The sequence below is a fragment of the Castanea sativa genome, chromosome 9, assembly GCF_040712315.1.
Source record: "Castanea sativa cultivar Marrone di Chiusa Pesio chromosome 9, ASM4071231v1".
Lineage (NCBI taxonomy): Eukaryota > Viridiplantae > Streptophyta > Magnoliopsida > Fagales > Fagaceae > Castanea > Castanea sativa.
The window spans coordinates 35,546,177-35,567,420 of NC_134021.1; the positions used below are offsets into that span (position 1 = coordinate 35,546,177).

General features: G+C 33.3%; 1 protein-coding gene across 1 annotated transcript; it reads right to left on the reverse strand.

Moving 5' to 3' along the window:
- Positions 1-1,118: 1,118 nt before the first annotated feature.
- LOC142609489 (mediator of RNA polymerase II transcription subunit 15a-like) lies at positions 1,119-16,806 on the reverse strand. Its single transcript, XM_075781083.1, has 11 exons — positions 16,691-16,806; positions 15,182-15,293; positions 12,914-12,998; positions 7,277-8,044; positions 5,752-5,822; positions 4,237-4,311; positions 3,117-4,088; positions 2,635-2,853; positions 1,846-2,031; positions 1,675-1,763; positions 1,119-1,350 (listed from the first exon to the last, which is right to left on the reverse strand). The coding sequence occupies exons 1-11, from the start codon at positions 16,804-16,806 to the stop codon at positions 1,137-1,139; spliced, it is 2,907 nt and encodes a 968-aa protein (XP_075637198.1). The 3' UTR covers positions 1,119-1,136.
- Between the last annotated feature and the right edge of the window lie 4,438 nt (positions 16,807-21,244).

A 21,244-nucleotide genomic window follows, 5' to 3' on the forward strand; every position in this document is an offset into this window, starting at 1 on the left:
CATTAAAGATTTCATCATCATCATCAACCATTACCATCTCTTCTTGCTCTTTTATTTTAATATATATTTTTTAATTTCTTCTTGGCATTCTAGTTTTTAAACTTGTAACATTAATGAGAAAAATAAAAAATAATTATATTGTCAATTAATACCTTATTCATAGTATAGTAAAGAAATTTGTAATTATGAAAGTGAAGTGTAAATGTGTAGTCTAAATTTTGTAGGGGAAAAAAAAAAAAAAAACTTATGGACATGTTCTTTTATTATGATAAATTAACTTAATAATTTTGCGTTAAAAAAAGTTTAACAACTTCTTGAATTCAAATAACAAACACAATTTAAAGCATATGTCTATGTATTGTACGATACAATACAATTCACACAATACACACACTGTATCGTACAATTCAATAGTACTTCCGATATGTCTTTACAATACAAAACTTCTTACACACAATAAGATACGTATTGTACAATACATATTACTGACAACTACATATTAAAAAAAAAAGTTAAAACTCCCTCCAACAACTTAGCAAAGGATTTTTTTTTTTTTTTTAAAAATCAGAAAAAGGATAACCGGGCATTAATCCCTGGAGATCAGCAGCCAAAATATTTAAGAGCCGAGGGCTTGAGGCATTACAAAAGCTGATGGCAATCGCTGAGTTAACGAGAATTTCATTAGATGTTATTTTCAATCCCACCTAAAGACCATTTTAAAAATAAGCAAATAACTAAACTGAAACAGTTATCAAAACAATAACTTTACAACAAAATTATTTATAAAGTTCAACCTATCGTATCTGCTTCTAATGATTGTGTTCATTGTCATTAGATCAAAACACTAATCAATTTTTGGTGTATGTGGAGATTGAACATCAAACTATTATTCAACTATCAAAAACTTTTCTATTTAAAAAATAAATAAAAATAAAAATAAAAAACTAGGTACATAAAACCTTGTTATTGGCTCTGCCCATAAACTCTATACATTTAACATTATAAATTATACTCTAAACCACAGGATGCTAAGTAACAGGAAAATAGCAAGGTAATCTAATTTAAAAAGCAAAACTATACAGAATAAAGTTCTTTACAAACGTTCTCAGTTTTGCACATTAAGTAGACAAAAAAGATCAACCAGTAATGCAGTTCTCCCACCGACCATATCTTGAACTAAAGCACTCTCCTCCGATATGCTGAGCATTCTCAAGAAATACTTCATGGGCACAGAATTCCCAAGTTCTCGCCATCTCTCCAAGAGATATGGGCTCTGAAAGGTTGCGCAGAACAATGCTGAACTTTAACTTTGCATTTTCGGATAGTTCTTTACACTCTTTATTGTCATGGCTGTTTTTAAAAAGAGAACATTTTTAGTAAATCCAGCAATTCATTTATTTTAGTTTGAACCTGAACCTAGCATACTAGCTATAAAAAAAGGAATTCAAGATTTATGTTTCAATTATTTTTAACAAACCACTAGATCTTAGTCACAAAAATTCATTAAGGTTATATAATACTTAAAAACCATTGGATACCACATTAAAATGTTTATGTTGTAGATCCATGTGTGGGTGCTCATCCTCAGATATGCACCATATTAAATCACAACTCATCCAACCTCAATCAGATACCAAAATGTCTAGTGAAAGAGAGAAGTTTCTAATCTCTCACCTCCAGCGGACAGTCATCCCATCAAAGATTGTAGGAGAAGAATTTGGGTAATCAGCAGGAACAAGCAACCATAAAGAAAGCACTGGCAGCTGTAATCAGAAAGGGGAGAGCAAATAAACATTCTAGTAAAGAATTCAAATAATATGTTCTCAGAGAATATACAAAACTTACCATATGGGATGAAGCATACAGCAACTTCAAATTTTGACTCAGAGCCACAGCGCTATAGGAGCATCTGATAACAGTTCCTTCACCAGTTTCAGTAGAAGCAAGATCTTCAGTTGAATCTAAATCTATCATGGTTTCTACTAACTGCTGGTTTATGCATTTGATTTCATTCCGGAGTTCATTTTTTGACTGCAACATTTTGTGAAGAATAAATCCATGTCAAAGATTTTAAGGACATGCCCATCTCAACAAAAAGGATGAGAATAGTGAAGTTAACCATAATTCAATTTTCAACTAAAACAAAAGAAGTCAATAGTCTTGAGCTAAAAGTGCACTGACATGGATAGGGGAAGAGCTAAAACAAAATCATATGGCCAATAAACTGAAGAACTAATTCACGAATTTGAATGACTAATACAACTGATAAGGTGATCATAAAAACTAAATCATGCATAGCATAAACAAGGTGGAGACCTGAAAATAGTAAACAAAAAATGCCTAAGACAACTTACCATGTATCAATTGCATAGACCAAACATGTACCACATTGCAAGTAACTTTGCCTTTAATATCATAAAAGGAAAGTATTTTATCTTTCCAATCATTTTCAAAATGTTAGGCTATTCATGCATAATATATATAGCATATGTTAACTTAGGAAAAAATTTCAGACCAGCCAATCTACAATAGGTATGGAAGGGGACTGGTTCTAACAGGGCATGCAACACATTAAAGTCCAATTATCAACAACAATCCACTAAATAGCAAATGATTTAGAAGCAGAATGCATACCTCAATCCTGGGCCGCTTGATCTGATATCTTGCAGTTGAATCTAGGTCACTTAAATCATCAGCTAACCGCTTAAAACTACAAATTTCATTGGCAGATAACAAAGTTGCAGCTAAACCCCCACCAACAGAACCTTTGGATACATTATCAATTGTGGTTCCAGCTATCATATCAATTTCTTGAATAGAGGCACTCAGTGCTTTTTGTGAAACTGATTCTACCTGAAAATTTTTTTTATGCTCAAAATCCACTATATAACATCTAATTGAGAAGTGATAACAACTGCAGTGAAGATTCTCTTATGAGTAATGGGTGGACCAAGACACGAATGTTAAAAAGTCTTTCTTCAAAAAGAATGAAGAAACTTTTAAAAAAAATTGTCTCAATAACAGTGATAACATATAATTTATATCCATTATTATTAGAACTTTGTTGGACTATGTATATTTTTTCTTAGAGCAATGAAGGGAGAGGATATACTTACCGCTTTAAGTAAGCGCTCAAGTGGCTGCTTTGGAGCAGCTGTTTGTTGATTGCAATCTGAGTTTGAAAGTACAGAAACAGAAGAGGGGCGTTTCTCAAGGTCTACTGGTGTTGCAGATGGAAACACTGTACCAGTTTTTGAAAGAGGCGACCCTAGATTTCGTTGGCTAACTTGAAGAGAAGAACTCTGATATATTTGAGAGGTGGAATGAAAATGGACAGTATTTCTTGGTGGTCGAGTTTGATCAGGATGTTCCGAGTCAATTGAAAGAGAACGCTGAAGAAATCCTGAACTAATACTGGGTTGGGCATCTTCTGTAAACACCTGTTGCTTCCTCTGCTGAATTGACTGAAGTCGATTTTCTTGCTTTAGGTTCTGTGGCTGCATCATTTGATGTATTTTGTGTTGCTGGAAAGCGATGATAGTAGAACCCTTCTGAAACGAATTTATAGTGGAATCAAGTGTATTCAGACTGGAATTACAAGAAAATTTTGTCTGTTTTGATGAACCGGTGATTGCTTGGTGCACAGGTGTTGGATAATCATGCTGCAATGGACTAAAAACATTTCTTTTCTCCAATCTCGCTTGAGACCCAGACTGAAGTGAATTTATCATTGTTAGTTGAGAATTAGGAAAACCTTGCTCTATTTCTGAAAGTGGAGATAAACTAACTGGAGTGCTTCTTGAGGGTAACTTCACTGGATGAAAGTGGGGTCTCACATTTTTGGCATGCTGCAGTTGAGATGGTTGGGATTTGCAACCAGAAAGCTGAAGTTGCTGTGCATGTTGTTGTACAGGCACAGAATTTTTATTCTTCATGTTACTATGATAAACAAATAAAACAATTGCCTGTAAATAACCCTGAAATTTCTGCTCAGAGAACCTTACAATGTCACTTCTGGGAAGTTTTAAAAAAGTTATCATTTTCCCAATTGAAATAATTGATTTCTTGAAATTTTCAGGATTTTGTGCCTGCAGAAGGAAGCAGATACTTTAAATTCAGACAGATAGCAAACAGGATGCCAAATCAAATCTGGTAGTGACATATCAACAACAAAATCAATTAGTTGGATCTGGCATCCATGAAAAATGACAGTAAAAGGTAGAATAAATGAGATACCTGCTGAAACATGTCAACAGCTGTCTTCTGTAGTCTTTCCAAATCTTCTAAGCAATTCTCCCTCACAGATTGTAGCTGAAAAGCACACTCAAATACATTAACAAGCAAGAAAAAGCACCGAATCTTATATTAAATTAAAACAATACATAAGGAGTCCATAGCCCATGAATATGCTGACGCTTTCAGCACAAGCTATGAGAAGTCTCAACTCCCATCCCACCATGAGAATTAGTATTACAAGCCTAACACTCATATACGCCCAATGTCCCATTTCGTTAGGCCTGATTAGAAAATCCAACCTTTTAAGGGAATATCTTTTAATGTATTGTCTATTGCATAAAAAGGTACAAGATTCCAAATCTACCCTCCTTAATTTAAACTTTAGTGAAAGAGGGCTATTGGCTTTTTAGATAAAGTAAAGAGTATGTTAGGAAATATATTTTTGACTTTCCAAAGAGGACTTCTTATTGGGACATCCCAAAATGATATAGACATCTAACAAATTGGGACGAAGGGAATAATAAGAAGTGCCCAAAAATAGGGGCAGGAGAACATGCTACTTTGTCATTGAGGGTTTTTATTACATTTTGAGCGAATCATAAAATCCTCAAAACTTTAAGATACTACCAAGTATCAACGTATATATCAGTCAAAAATAGCCTAGCCTGTAGCAGATATGATTTTGTGTGTGTTTAAACATACACAAGGACATACAGACGTGTTTGCATGTAAATATTTAATAACATGCAGTGAGGTTGGAGATTATCAAGCTAAGAAGCACAGACGTGGAACAAAGGAGACACATGTTGAACATAAGTATGCTGGAGACATGGCCTAATGCAATTCCATGGGGCATCTAACAAAAAAATATATTATTTAATTTTGGATTTGATTAAGACATGGCAAAGACACAGCCAGAGACAAAATTTGAAATATAAAGAACAAATTGATAAAGGATGGAGATTATATTACTAATATGCCTCAAGTATAGAAGTGAAAGGTAAATAAGTGGAGGAGCAATTTTGTGATTTCCTTCAATTATGCCCTTATTATGAAACAAGTGGAATATTATCATGGTAGCAAAACTAGTGATCTTAGGTTCGAACCTTGTCCCACTCTACCTCCTATTTAAAAGTTATAATTCCCAAGTGTTTCACTTATCAAAGGTAAATGATAAGATCAACTATTTCCTAACAACTAAATTTTTTTCGAAAAATGATAATTTATCAATATTTTTGATAGGTATGATAGTTTATCAATATTAATCAATTAATTGTCATGTCCCTACCATGGTTTGTCCTAGCTTTTTCAAGAATCATGATGTCACTGTATCCAGTGTAATGTCTGTGTTCGTGCTTCTTTAGTTATCAAAAAGTTCACAATTGTAAAGTCTATATTACCCAAAAAAAAAAAGACAATATATGTCGCAAAAGCATGGTAATTAGATAATCCATAACACAAACAATTTTTTTTGGATATGTAACACAAACTATTATTTAAAAAGAACAAAAATACCTTTTGATATGCCCAGTCATACCAATTAGCCACATTTGTGAGTTCGTTTGGAGCGGAGGGACCTAATGATGCTTCAAGAGAAAAAGAGAATTTATTGAAAGTAGGAGTTGATATGTTCCAAACCAAAACACTGCCCCAGTAAAGAAACTTCAAGAAGAAAACTAAGTAATGAATAATAACACTACAAGAACATGAGGTTTACTAGCTAACAAAACACCAACATTCATCTGTCAAAATTTCTTGACAGAAGTATAAGAATGGCAATAAAATCAGCAAATGACTGAATCTTCTCATACAATTAATACGTAACACACACACACAATGAAAGGTGCAAAATGGAAGGGCTAAAAGAGACTATTGTTTTTTTTTTTTTTTTTCTCTTTGGATAGTAACATTTCATTTAAAGAGAAAACAAGAGGGATAAGGCACCTCTTATATAAGATGCACTGGCCAGCAAAAGTTAATCACCAATGGAAAGAAGATGCGGCCAGAATAAGGCAGCGATAGTTTGCCAAAAACATAAAATAACCTTAATAGGAAGAAAATGAAGTAATCCCAGAAAAATTATAAGTTTCTTTCAAACATAGCATGCTTTCTTCATATTTTCATTGAAACTTTATAAGGGATTACAAAGATTGACTGGTCAAAGACACATAATAAATATGGTTTCCAAGAAAAATTATTAAGTAGTCTAAGACATTCCCAAGACACAATTTACTAAACAATATTAAATCTAGACATACTTGGATACTCCACACCTTATTAGATAGTCAAATACAATTTTGCAAACAAAATTTAAAAGAAACGCTAAAATCCCAAAGAACTAACGTATTTATCAAAATTCCAAGCATCAAAATTCTCAATTTATTCAAAGATCTTAGTTAGCACCAAAAGCAGATTGCAAAACATATAACAAATCGTTTGCAGCAGATGCACCTTCTTATAGTTACACTCTGGTTTTTAGTTTTCACAGATATTGTATGAAATTCAATTAATTTTACAGAAGTGTTCTTAGTCCAGCAGAATTTTGTGTAATTAATACACAGAGAACTGGTTTCAGTGTAATCATCCCCTTTCTATCTGCTGAAGATATTTGAGCAGCTGATAACTGCAATAATTAAAACCCTTTTTTTTTAAGAGCATCCCAATTTGATCTGTATACACAAACTATTTGGTGTAGACATCTTTCAATTTATACTTCATTCCCTAACTTTTTTTTTCATCTCTTGGGTCCAATATATGAATTATCAATTTATTTGCAAAAGATTTTCTTCTGGATTTAGATTGGCCAGTCTAGTCAGCCAATGTATAAGAATTAAAATATAACTTCTTGTTATTTTACATTTTCAGCAATCAAGTCAACCAAAATAAAATAAAATTTTAATAGTACCAGAAAACAAATGAACAGAAAAGGTTTACAGAGTAATTCCAAATTTTAAGATTACCAAAAACAAATGACCAGCAGGTTACGCTGCAATTAAAGAGCATTCAACAAGTTTTAATTTCATCAAGAATACAAATATACCTGTTGAGGATTCATGGAGCGCTCTCTGTGATTGAATTTGCTTCTGCTGATCAATTACATTCTGAGACTGAAGCAAGACAGCTGATGTCTGAAGCATTTGCTGCATAGTTTCCTCTGATAGATTAAGTTTCATTGGAGAACCTTGTAGCTGATGAAACTGAGTTGACTGTGAAGTTTGTTGGACCTCATGTTGTGCAGCAGTGACCTCTACAGGTCGAAGCATGGGTGTCAGAGGCTGATGTGACTGTAGTTTCAAGACATTTGACTGAGGTGCAACCACCTTTTGCAGTTGCAACACTCCAGAAACATTACTTGGCAAGCCAAATGGCTGTTGGAATGTATTTGATTTGTACCCTTGACTCAAGGAATTTTTCTGCTGCTCTAAAGTATTTATTTGCTGTGTAAATTGCTGATTCCAATTACACAGTGTAGCACTTGATTGCTGCTGTGGCAGCTGTTGATGCAACTGTTGTGATGAAATATTCTGCTGCATGTGTTGTTGCTGAATTTTTTGTGATACAGTCTGCTGCTTTTGTGGAAGGCAATTATTGTACAGCCTTTGCAACTGGTGATTTTGCAACTGCTGAGGTTGGTCTGGCTGGGAAACCACCAGTTGCAAAGGCTGGCTTGCAGACATCTCACTCTTGGTAGTGGCAATAATTGGTTGCAGCTGATCTACTGAATTTCCCATAACGTTATGAGCAAATCCAGGCACATTCTGCAACCTTGAGTTGTCCCCAGTTGCATCTGCCTCTGAAAACTCTGTACCTGTAATAGATCATGGATGGCAAACACGGCATTATATTGGTAGACATAAAGCAATGGCATATGCAGTTTATCATAATTGTGAGGTTCAATGACTATTAAGCTGCTTAAGATCAGCTAAAATGCTTCTTTTTCTGCAAGATGTAAACTACAATTCCTTGTAGTTGCTTATATAACCCATATCGACCTAATACATGCTTGCTACTCAACATACACCAGCACAACACACACTTATATACAGAGCAATACGAATCCAAACAATTCAGGGTATCAAACCAACCCCAAGTGTTAATTCCTTAAGTGTTACTATCTCGCTTGGTCCTATTTCCCAGGTGCAACTTTACGTTGAACTCAAGGTGTTCATATGAATGCCCTGGCTTGCAAATATATATATATATATATACACATAATTATTTTTAAACTAATCTGCTTTGTCTAACCTAAAAATAATATTGAACACTTTGACTTGAGAATTGTAAGAATTTGGATTCAACAAAAATAATCTTCGCCCCCAAACAAAATCCTTAACCTCTTAAACAAAAAAAATGAAAGTCCAAAAAATAACAACAATAAAAATTAGCTCATATAGCAGCAAAAATAGCTCAAACAACAACAATATTAGGCCCAACAAAAACAAATGAACAAAAAGCCCATTCAAAACCAAAAAATAAGAAACCTTAATCATTCAAATTCATAGCTCGTTCAACCCATTTCATTAATATAATCCCTAATTTCATTTTTCCTAAAAATGATACCAAGAGAGATATTGTGGCTGTGAGTTCTTCTTGGCGGCACCAACAGCTCTACTCTGCTCAATAGCTTTGCTCACAATCAATGCAGGTATCATCTGTTACTCTCTCTCTCTCTCTGACTCTCTCTCTCTCTCTCTCTATTTTTCTCTTCTCTATAATCATTTTAGACTCTCTCTCACTTTATTACTTTCATCTCAACATTCTCAATTTTTACTTTTATCTCTCATTAGTCCTTTTTGCCTTTTTTTATTTTTTTAGTAAAACTTCATTTTTTTTTTTTTTGGATAGATAACATAAAAAGTAAAACTTCATGTATTTGCATTTTTTTTTAATATTTTTTTAAATCGATATATTCATGTTCTTTTTCATTAGACTTTATATTTTTTAATGACTACCCTAGAAAAAATTCCTAAGGTTACCCTGCTAATTCATAATTTTGTATCTTGCTTGGTGTTAATTCCTAGGTTTAATTTTATTTTTCGGTTCTTGTTGATTCTCAATCCCCTTTACGAAGTTTTCATGCATCACTAAGTCTCTTGTTTTCTTTCCCTTGTCAAATGTCCCAAGTTCATAAATACATCCTTCTCTCCATCCTTCACTTGCTATATAATTTGTCATAATTCTAAAATCTAATCATATAATTTGTCATAAGTCTAAAATCTAATCTTTTACAACCGCCTTTTGGTTTCCTTTCTTGCTCCCTTGCATTTTCATATGCCCCCAAATTCTATATTTATTTATTGTTTGATAGGGAATAACAGCTTTATGGATAAAAAAAAGTACAATGAATTTACAATAGTAAACTCACTGCATTGAAAAGAGTACAAACCAATCAAATAGAGAGACTAACAGAATTAAGAAAGTCAAGCAAAGAAAGACAATGCGTAAACCCCCAAATCCGAAACTACTCAAACAAAGCCCTAAGAAGCAAAGACTTCACACAGTCTACAAGTCTCTCAATTTCCTCAAAAGTACGGGCATTGCGTTCCTTCCAAACTAACCACATAAAACACCCTAGAACCATAGTCCACACTTTTGAAGAGTGCCTCCCCAACCAATTCCACCATGCAGTAAGAAGAGAAACAACATTCTTCGGCATCACCCACTGAACCCTAAACAAACAAAGGACTTCACTCCACAATGTATAAGCATACTTACAATGGATCAATTAATGATCCACAGTTTCCTCTTCTCATCGACACAGGCAACATCAATTCACAAGAGGTATCTTCTTCTTAACAAGGTTGTCTATAGTAAGAAGCTCACCCCTAACAACTGTCCATAAGGAGAAAGCCACCCTTTTAGGTACCTTAACACACCAAATGCTCTTCCAAGAAAAAGACACCGACGGGGCTGCTAGCAATGAAGTATAAAAAGAGCGTACGTCAAAAACACCACTACAATTCAATTGCCATATCATGGTATCATCACCCCCCCCTGGGTAATTTGGAGGAGATATGCACAAAAAAATCATAAAAGATCCCTGTCTCCCAGTCTTGAAATGCACGACGAAAACGTAAGTTCCAACTTCTACCGCCCCCATTCGGAGCATAATCAACCATTTCAGAAATCATAGCTTCCTTGTTCCTAGCAATAGCAAACAGTGCCGGATATAAATCTTTCAAGGCAGTAGAGCTACTCCAAGGGTCATGCCAAAATCTGATACGAAAACCTTCACCCGCTGCATACAACACATGACCAAAGAAACTCTCAGCCCCCTTCCTAATGTTCTTCCACATACCACACCCATGTGTCCTTCTAACAACTCTAGTACACCATCCCCCACTGGCCTCCCCATATTTAGACGCTATAACCTGCCTTCATAAACGAGTGACCTCATTCCCAAAACGCCAGAGCCACTTCCCAAGCAAAGCTTGGTTAACCAGCCCAAATTCCCGGATCCCCAAGCCACCAGACTTCACTGGCTACACAACTTTCTCCCAAGCAACAAGTGAGAATTTAAAGACATCATTAGATCTCCCCCAAAGGAAATTCCTTAGAATTTTCTCTAATCTATCAGCCACATGTTGTGGAATAGTGAACAAAGAAAAAATAAGTAGGAAGACTTGATAAAGTATTCTTCAATAAAGTAAGTCTACCTCCTTTTGACAAATATAACTGCTTCCAACCTGCAAGCTTTTTTTCCATCCTTTCAATGATAGCGTTCCAAATTGAGGAATCCTTATAATGTGCCCCCAAGGGCATCCCCAAATAAGACATGGGTACACAACCTACCTTACAACATAAAATACGAGCTAAGGCATCCAAGTTCCCAACCTCACCAACCGACACGATCTCACTCTTACCAACATTTACTTTCAATCCTGTGATAGCTTCAAAGAAAATTAGAACCATACGAATATGTAATAATTGTTCCTTGGATGCATCACAAAAGAGAATAGTATCATCAGCAAACAAAAGATGAGAGATATGCAAACCTCCACGTGTATTGGGATTTGCTTGGAATCCACTGAGAAATCCACCATCTTCTGTCCTTTTCAACAACCTACTCAATACCTCCACGTGTATTGATCTTTAACAAACTACTATCTAAACTTCTTCATTTTACCACCAAACGTCTTTGGACGATGATCCACATCCTCTACATTCTCCAAGTACCTTTTTAGTCAAAATTATTGTAATACAACCAGCCCTTTCCTCCCACATCCTGTCAACATATTCATCTAAGTATCATTTTTATTTAACCATTCTATCTCTAAACAAAACTTGCTTCCCTCCTATTAAATTCTACCACATAATTCTTATGTTTCCCTTTCCTCCATCATTTCTTCTCAATCTTCCAACACAAACATCTAGTGTCATCAACGTATATTGTGTTGTTACACTCTCTACTAGTATTTCTTTACAATCTTTATGACATCCTTTGTCATCCGTTCAAGTAAAGATAAAATAATTTAGCATTATTCCCACTTCTTGAACCAAGTGTTAGAGCACTCACATCAATAAGTTTAAAATAGAAAAATGTGTAAAATTTACATAGTTTTGCCTAAAAATGACTAACATCATTTTTACACTTTGTAAAATTGTTACAGTAATTGTGTAAATTTAAACTAACACTATTCATTTTGTATTTATTTTTTTATTCTTTTTTTATGTATCCCGAGAACAAGGAAGAGAGTGGATGGTGGTGTTGTGTGTGAAGAAAGAGAAACAATTAAATATAATCAAGAAATTTTAATATTTTAATGAAATGTAGTGTAAAATATATAATCTGATGTTGGGTTTTTTGTAAAGTGAGTATGTAAAATAGAATAAGTAGGTTTTTAAGCTAAAATAGAGAGGAATTTTTGCACGAATTGATGCAAATGATCTTATCCAATATTAAATCATAAGTCACTATGTAATTAGGATAGCATCCTTGACTCACTTCTTAATGCATATCTCTACCCTCCATTGTCCTCTCAAAACTGAACTACCTTTCCCAACATGATTATTCAAGTCTCCCCCAACATAAAGTTTTTCTTCATTGTTATCCTTTGAAACAATTCATTCTTATCCTCCTATAAATGTTGCTTAATGGATACTTCTAAACTTAATAAAACAAGCTCTATTAACAAAGTTCTCTCCTATCCTCTTAACATTGACATCTTCCTCTTTAAAGCTTTTATGTACAATTAACCCTATCCTTCTCTATTATTGCTTGTTAAATAACAGCAACAACTAAAAAACATTTCAGCTCCACAAAAGAAGTGCAAGAAAAGTGTATTCATTACAAAGAAAAAGGACAGGATACCTCTTAAGACATTCTATAAATAAACAGTATGTTACAGCAAACCATAGCAAGGTTCTTTTATTATGATTATTATTAGTAACTAGTAAGTTACACACACATCCAGTGGGTCTTGAACCCACAACCTCACGCTCTATCACATTATTAAGGGAAGATGATGTATCAGTTGAGTTATAGGCTCATTGGAGCAAAACATGGCATGGCTAACAACTTCAAGTATGAGACAAATAAATAAAAGACATATGAGTAGCAAAACTTAGCAGCCACTGAACTTTTCTTGTTTTTAATGTTTCCTTGCATGTTGAGTTGAGGTTGAAGGAGGAAAGGAAAGATAAACTGTGCAATTTATAGTGTCTAAAATCCTGTTACCTTGGCTGGATGAGGAAGCAACAATGCTGCTGCTTGAGTTATCCATCAATGCCATCTTCTTACATATTCCTTTTAGATAAACATCCTTAGTACAGAGAACATGGATATATCCAATTAAAACAGAAGGTCAACTTCACAGCCTGTGCATAGTCTTAATGAAAACAATAAACCAAAGTTACGCATAAATGAAGATTGAAGAGGTACTTGTTGTTATTAACTTTTCTGTTTAAAATATATCACACAATTCCCCAGGAAAATAATTGCTGCAATTGCATCATAAGTTTTCAACTGATAGATTGATCCATGTAGCAGACAAGAGAGATACCAACACATATTGTGAAGAGCAAGCAGAAAATAGGCCAGAACCACATTGATCAGAGTTCCCCCATCTGCCAATCCTTCCATAATTTTTTTATTTGTGTTATGTATTCCATTTTTGGGTTATTTTTTAAAAAGCTTTATCAAGAAGTCAACGTGAGGAACAAAATGATTTTTAAAAAAAAAATATGCTGCAAGTATATCCCAAACCTAATCCAGAACAAAATTTACACAATTGAGTAGAGTGTCAAATGAGCACCCAAACCTAAAAAATTTGAACATAACATATCCTTGCCCCCAACGAGCTCCTCCATAAACAAACTGCTTATATTTGCTAATCATTGTCCATGAAACCATCAAATAAGAGTCAAGTTGCTGTTTTTAGTGTGATTTTCGGTTTCAACATCTTTTCATAAATAGCTCCAAAATGAAGGGTCCAATCAAAGCAAGAGTCATATAGTTTTAAATTTCTAGTTTCTTGATGATTAAGTAGGTCTTAAAAAAAATAATAATAAAAACGGTGAGTTACACACACACCTGATGGGTCTTGAACCCACAACCTTACCCACCACCTAGAACTTATAAGGGATGGAGGTGGCAATTGAGATAGACATCTTTAGATTTAAATCAGGTTTTAATTTAGGTTTTTGTTTTGCAAGTAATAGTTTCATTTGTAATGAGGATCAGATCAGTAATTTTTTGCAACTCCTACAAATTGAGGAAATTTCAGAAATAGGGTCAAGTCTAGAATTTTTTTTGAAGATTCTAAGTGTCTTGAGTTTATTTATTTTCTTTTAGTCCTAGTTAGCCTTTATTTAGACTTATTAGGTCTTTAGTTCACTAGTCAAATAGGACTCCTATTGCCACTAACAGAAGAAAGAGTCCTACACACTAGTGCTCAATGTACTCAAAGAAATCAAAGATTTTGATTAATTGATATTTGAGTTGTCTCTTTTCTTCTGTACTATAAAAAGAAAAAGTAAAAACAAAACAGCACAGACATTCAATTATCCCTGTATTTTGACTAGAATAATATAGGCACTTTAAGTCCAACAGAGACATAACTGCCATCCTCACTCCATAACCGTGTGCAATTTTTCATATTGCTATGAGAATCAATGTACAACCTAATATGCAATAAATGTGCAATTTCTATGTTTAAATAGAAATTGGGAGATCCACTAAGAATAAAGAAAAACATATAAACAATTGCTTACCTCCTTGAGTATATTAAACTGTAAAAGCCCTACCAAGACCCACCAACTTTTTTGAAATCAAGAAAGGTTTCAAGGGCTCAATTAAACAAGATTGCACATTGTTATACACCAGATAGATCATTACTGAAACATATTGCATTATTCAAAATCTATTAATAACTGGGTTTAATAGTTTTTTTTTTTTTTGACAAGCGGGTTTAATAGTAATTGTTGAGCTACGTTGAGACCAAATCTACCCAAAAATATTCAATGGGGGGAGGATGAGATTCATGGGTCCTAGACAGCTGCATAAGTAGTATTTAACAAGCAATAAATCACATAGATCGTTACAAAGACTACTTTAAGTATACAACTCCAAATCTAAAAAGAAAAATGAAACAAAAAAATAGAACCATAAATCATAATTGAATCGTAGAATAGTGAGATTTATGCAAAATCAGGTTTCATATTTTGTTATTGACAAGTCGCACACGTTCAGTGGATGCATCCATGACCTTATGGGAGAAGGAAGTGTCATTAAAGCTAGACTTCATTGGCAATACACATTTAGTCTAAGTAAATAAAAAATTACTACTTATCTATGTTCAACTAATTACTTTTTTTTCTTTTAATAAAAGATGGTAAGCATACAAGTAATTGTTAAAAGCCAAGAACTAGCACAGTAAATTAAAAAATAAATAAAAACAAACAAACAAACGAGGAAGTCGCTGAAAACTGTGATTGACCAGTGTACCTTGGTTGTTGCATAGCGGAAGATCTTTTCCTCAACTTGTGCCGCAATATTAGTAAATCGATTGAGACTATTAGGATCAGAAGAAGACACCCTACTCATCAATTTTAACAATCTGCCCATACAACAGTTACACTTTAATAAAATCCAGTTACAACATCATCATGGAGCTATAGGCAATTGAAAATTAGAAAAAAAAATATAATTAATATATAAATATATGATATCACAAATTAACCTAGAAATATTAAATCTGACAGACGAACTATCAAATACAAAGACAAGTAATTAAGCACGAAAGCAGCAAGTAGAGCATAAATCCTGAAAGCCAAAACTCACATAAAATGTTCAGACAAATAAAAGCTCGATGCAGATTCACTTATCCAAATTTGTTCTTTTAAAAGTATTAAGTAATAGTATGCTACCGTTTTAAGCTATGAAACACGGGTGCGGGTGCGGGTACGGGCACGGGTGCGGGTACGGGTGCGGGACTCGGCAATTTTTGAAAAAAGTGGGTGCGGGTGCGGCGGGACTCGGCAATTAAAAAATTATTAAAAATATTTTTATTTATATTTTCTATATATTTTTACTATTAAAATATTCTTAAAAAACATATTACTAATTTACTATGCCTTGATTCACAAAACAAAGAAAGAAAAAAGCAAGAAACACAAAACACAACACAAAACCAAAAAGAAAACACAAAAGAAGCAAAAAATATTCAAAATAAAATTAAGGAATGATAGATTTAGGGTTTTTGGGTCTCATTTAGAGCTGATTTCGGAAGTTGCAGCATGATTAGAGGCCTGTTTCGGCCGTTTCGGGTCTGTTTCGGCCGTTTCGGCCGTTTCGGTCACCGGCCGATACGGACCGATACAGCCGAAACAGCCCGATTCTGGCCGAATCGGCCCGAATCTGCTTGAATCGGCGCCGCGTCGGCGCGATTCAAACCGCGTCGGCGCGAGTCGGCGGGGAAAAAAAGATGCCACGTGGCCGACTCGGCCGGACGCCGCACCGACGCGCGAGCAGCGGCGTCCCTCGCGTGTCGGCGAGTCCCGCCGCGTCGGACGCGGGTGCGGCACCTCCGGTGCCGCGTCCGTGCATCCCAGGTTTTAAGTCTTAAGTTACACCAAAAACATTATTTTTTTTCATGAGTAATAAACTTTATTAATAATGTAAATTATTAATAACTAAACGAAATACAAAAGATTATGTTTTATACATCAATTCTTAAAACACACATGTTTTATCAATTAATGGCTTATATACATGATTAGTCCCTAAAGTTTAGGGTGATCATGTTTAATCCCTTCGATGATGTGGTCAAACTAAAAAAGCTCCGTAAGGACTAAAAACAAATCGTGACTAATATCAATCCCTTTTTAAGTTTTTTAAGGACTAAAAAATATAGCTTTAAACTTCAGAGAAGTACTAAAATCGGTTTGGCCTAAATAAAAAGATACGGTCTAAAAGTATAAAGTGTTCAATAAGAGTGTGAAGGAAGAAAATTACAATTTATTGACAATTTTGTGTCTAATAGTAGGCGTAAGTTGAGCTCTCCAATCATCGTTCGATGGTGCAGTGGGTTCAGTTTTGATAGTTTGTTTGCACCTAATATTCTCCTCCATCTTTCTGAAAGACCAAAAATAACCATAACTGTTTTAAACTTTTAAAGAAAGAGTCTTGAAAACAGAAAAAAGAAAATATCAGAATAGTAATAAATAAAGACCTAACGTGTTATATAAGAATCCAAAAAAAGCCAGGGAATACACAGAAACCTTGCTTACAGCTTTCTTTGATTTTTCGCCCTGTAATTTTCTTCTGTTCTTCTTCTACTTCGTGTTGCTTTCTTTGATTTTTCGCCCTGTATTTTCTTCTCTTCTTCTTCTTCTTCTTCTTCTTCTTGTTCGGTCGAGAGTGAGAGTGAGAGAGAGAGAGGAAGTCGATGAGTTCGCGGTATTGGAATAAGACTACGAAAACGCTATTTGAATGCTTTGAGGTTTGGCCCTTTGCTTTTGTGGCGAAACTGGAAACGTGTATAACATTAATTGTTGGGATAAGGATTCTTTAGTACTTTATTTTAACTATTTTTTAATGGTAAGAATTTTGCTACGTCAATATTTTATTAATAATAATATTAATTTTTTTTGTTTGTAATATTATTATATTATTTTAAGAGTGTTAGTAGAATGTTAACATAGTATAATTTATACCCTTAAATCATACAAGAATGCTTAAGATTTAAAGAAATTTATTTAGTAGAGTAATATAGGAAATTTAGAGAATTTAAATCCTAATTATTGTTGCACAAGTTGAATCACACACGGCTGTGTTTTGTGCACTAATGCACTCCATATAGGCAGTGTCCGAATTTTTAAAACTTAGTAGCTAAGATATATATATCCCATACTATTTATAAGAAGATTCTTCTCTTTAAACTAAACTTTTATTTAGTTCAAAAATACCCTTAAACCTTACGTTTAATAGAGACAGAACTTGAGGACAATTTAGTAAAAATATATCTCTAACTCCACATAAAATGCCTACAAAATAGGACACTCTCCTACTAATCCATGTCTTCAAACAAACTTATCCAAAAATTAAATTAAAAAAAAAAAAAAAACTTCTCAATCCACTTTGATATTTCTCTCAATACCATGTTTTTTTACTTTATCAAGGCTCGCTACTTTTTTATTTAATTTTTTTTTTATAAAAGCTTTTTCAGTTTTCTCAATTCCTAATCTCACGTACACTAGAAAAAAAAAAAAAAAAAAAAAAAAAAAAAATAAAAACAGAGCATCATCACACACACAAAGTACATGTGATGAGGCTAGTACACTTGAAAGAGTCCTCCAGGTCAATTCTAGTCTAGACTCTTGCAAATCATGACTCTTTGACTTATGTAAATAAACACCGCATATAACATATTAATAATTCAATAGTTGGAATGAAGAGATTTCAACTTTAGACATCTCTATTAAAATATGAAAAGGTTTTAGTTGTGCTATAACATCTTGTCAAATGCTAAATATGTTAATGGATACTCAATTGCACTAGTTAAAGAAGAATCAAGTGCATGTCACTGTATTAGGAAATAATAAAAGCTTAAAAATAAATGCAAATTATTTAAATGAATTTTGTGCAACTCCCAAAATAAATCAATCAATACTACATTACTTGGAAGAGTATATGCTGCAGTGGATGAACCTCAGCTCACGTCAACCTAAGGAGCAGTTGTGGCCTCTTGGATTCCTCCTCCGGTAAACAACTTCACGGTTAATGTCGACAAAGCAATATTCTTGGAGCAAAGAGCTGTGGGAATCGGAGTAGTGGTTCGAGATGATAAGGGATGTGTTGTATCAGCTATGAGCAAGAGAATTAACAAACCTTTAGGGGCGGTGGAGGCTGAAGCGAAGTCCTTTGAAGCAGGGTTGCAGTTTGCACAGGATATAGGTATTCAAGATTTTATTTTGGAAGGAGACTTCCTCATCATCCACAGGGCACTATCCGGCCTGACTCCAGCTCCTACTTTTGTGGACTCATTAATCGTGGGTATGTAGGCCTCCTGTGGAGAGTTTTGTCGAGTTTCATTCTCCCATGTACGCCGTCAAGGCAATAAGCTAGCTCATCTTTTAGTTAAACATGCCAAAGGTATGGTTGATTTTTCTACTTGGATGGAAGAAAATCTTTGTTTCTTAGAACAAGCTCTTTTCCATAATGTAAATTCTTTTGAAAGTGCTTAACAAAATTTTTGTGTTCCCATCAAAAAAAAAAAAAAAATTATACCAATAAAAAATTTAACCTTGACTAATGCCCTTCTACACTCACCAATAGGACCTCATAAATAGTATAGTACAGACTAGAATAATATGACTATGACTTTTGTGTATAAATATTAATACAGATTACACCTATATGATTTATCACGACCCTGATTGTTCAACCTTTTTTTTTTTTATAGAAACAAACTAACTTCTAAATACACACACATAATTACACTCTCTTACCATGCTCAAACACATTACTTAACCCAAAGTACCACTACAAAAAGGGATAATTATTGAACTAATATCTCTTGATAATTCTTAATATTTTCAAAAAGTAGACATACATTATTCAAATTCCCATATCCTGTTATAACTCTTGAAGTATAAAATAATAATAACAATAATAATATAGGATTTTTTTAGTATCAAATATGGGCATAGTATTTTCATGCCTTTTAATGGCAAGAAAGTACTATATATATGATTTTTAATTATTAAATATGGGCATAGCACCCTCGTGTTTTTCATGTTGTTGTTTAATTATTTTTTGTGTTTATTTTTAGTTGCATCATCCAACGTGCAATGCGCAAACTCAGACTCACGCATCATGATATAAGTATTTGTTGATGATATATGATGAATATTATTTAAAAAATAAGCCTTTTAAAATTAAAGAAATTGTATATGTTTGATTTTTTTTTTTGGAGAAGGTATATGTTTGATTTTGTTAGGGTTTTTTTTTTTTTTTGAAGAAGAAGGAGATAAAATCTAATTTAATCATTATTTCTTTTAATTTTTTAGCTATTTTATTAAAAATGGCGACGATTAATAATTGTCTTTTTTAACATTCTTTGCACTTCTAAAAATTAAAGTAGAAAATAAATATTCAAATGATGATGTCAAAATTGGATTTCAAAAGCTTATATGCTAAACTTAAAAAATGTTAAAAAAATTCTTTTTATATTGTATATTGGAGTTCTACACACCAAAAAAAAAAAATTGATATAGACATAAGGAATAAAAAATGAAAAATATAGCAAAAATTAGAAATGAAAAAAAAAGAGAAAAAGAATTAGACATATGTCAAAGTATATATATAACAAATTTCTTTCTCCAAAAAAAAAAAAAGTACATAACAAATTTTGAATAAAACTTAGGGAATAAAAAAGGGTATAAAATGGCTATATATGTTAAGTTATCTCTTTCAATATATTTCAATTTAGTAACATATTTATAGTATCTTAAAAATTGGCTAGCCTTACCACCACTCATCTTTGGTGCTTCCATAAGCATAAGTGCTTGTAAGGTGTGGGGCCAAGAATCAGAGTTCAAGTCTCCAAGAGAGAGTTTCACACACATATACACTTAGATTATTCTAGAATATAATTTTTATTTTGTATAAAAATAATAATTATTATAATAATTTGGCTAGCCTTATAACACACATTACCAAAGTTGTACATATTATACCAGAGGGCATTTATTTAATTTTTCCAAAGGAATGAAATGTTCAGTTCAATACTGATTAATAGTGATATATTATTTCATATACTATTTCAATTGAATCGTGTGTAACTATGTGGTGTTACACCTCCATAAATTTTCTTGTAATAGTATTTCAAAAAATCAACTATAAGATTACATTATCTCTTTATAACCCTCCAAAATTTCAAACCATCAAGATGATCAAATATTAATATTTATATCATAATAACAGTTTAAATGTCAATATTTTAACTTAAAAATTATACAGAAACTTGTCAAAAAAAAATTATACAGAAGCAAGAGTTTGTAGATCACGTATTAAATAACATTAAATTAACATGAAATTTTTCTTGTATATTAAGAGCGATTAAAATATGTAATCCAACTGTTAGATTTTCAAAAAAAATAATTCTATAAAAAATTGTGAATTTTAATATCAGAAAGAGTCACGTTAGCTGTAATCAGATCTTAACCTTATGAGAGAGAGAGAGAGAGAGAGAGAGAGATAGGAAATATTTTTACCATCTCAAAAAATTGCCTAACACCCTATAGTCTTCGAGTACATTTGGCATCATCAAACCCAATGGCATTGTCAGGCACTTGAAGGAGCATAACATCTTGGCTTAATCAGGTAGTAAAGGATTGCCAGGCCTCATTTGTATCGTTAGGTATCCCACTCATCTCCTAGAGTAACGGTCAGATACTGACTCCTTAGACACTATGTCATGTGACTGAAAATTCCATTCTAACAGACGAGACTTCATACTTAGCTCCACGTTGTTTATGTGTTCTCCACTCAAGTATCTTTATATGG

Excerpts from the sequence above, each read along its gene's own strand:
- LOC142609489 (XM_075781083.1), bottom strand. The coding sequence starts at position 16,806 with ATGGAGGAGAATATTAGGTGCAAACAAACTATCAAAACTGAACCCACT. Across the intron at positions 15,294-16,690 it reads CACAAAATTGTCAATAAATT|ATTGTTAAAATTGATGAGTA; the intron begins GTAATTTTCTTC and ends TTGTATGGGCAG. Across the intron at positions 8,045-12,913 it reads TGCTTCCTCATCCAGCCAAG|GTACAGAGTTTTCAGAGGCA; the intron begins GTAACAGGATTT and ends GATCTATTACAG.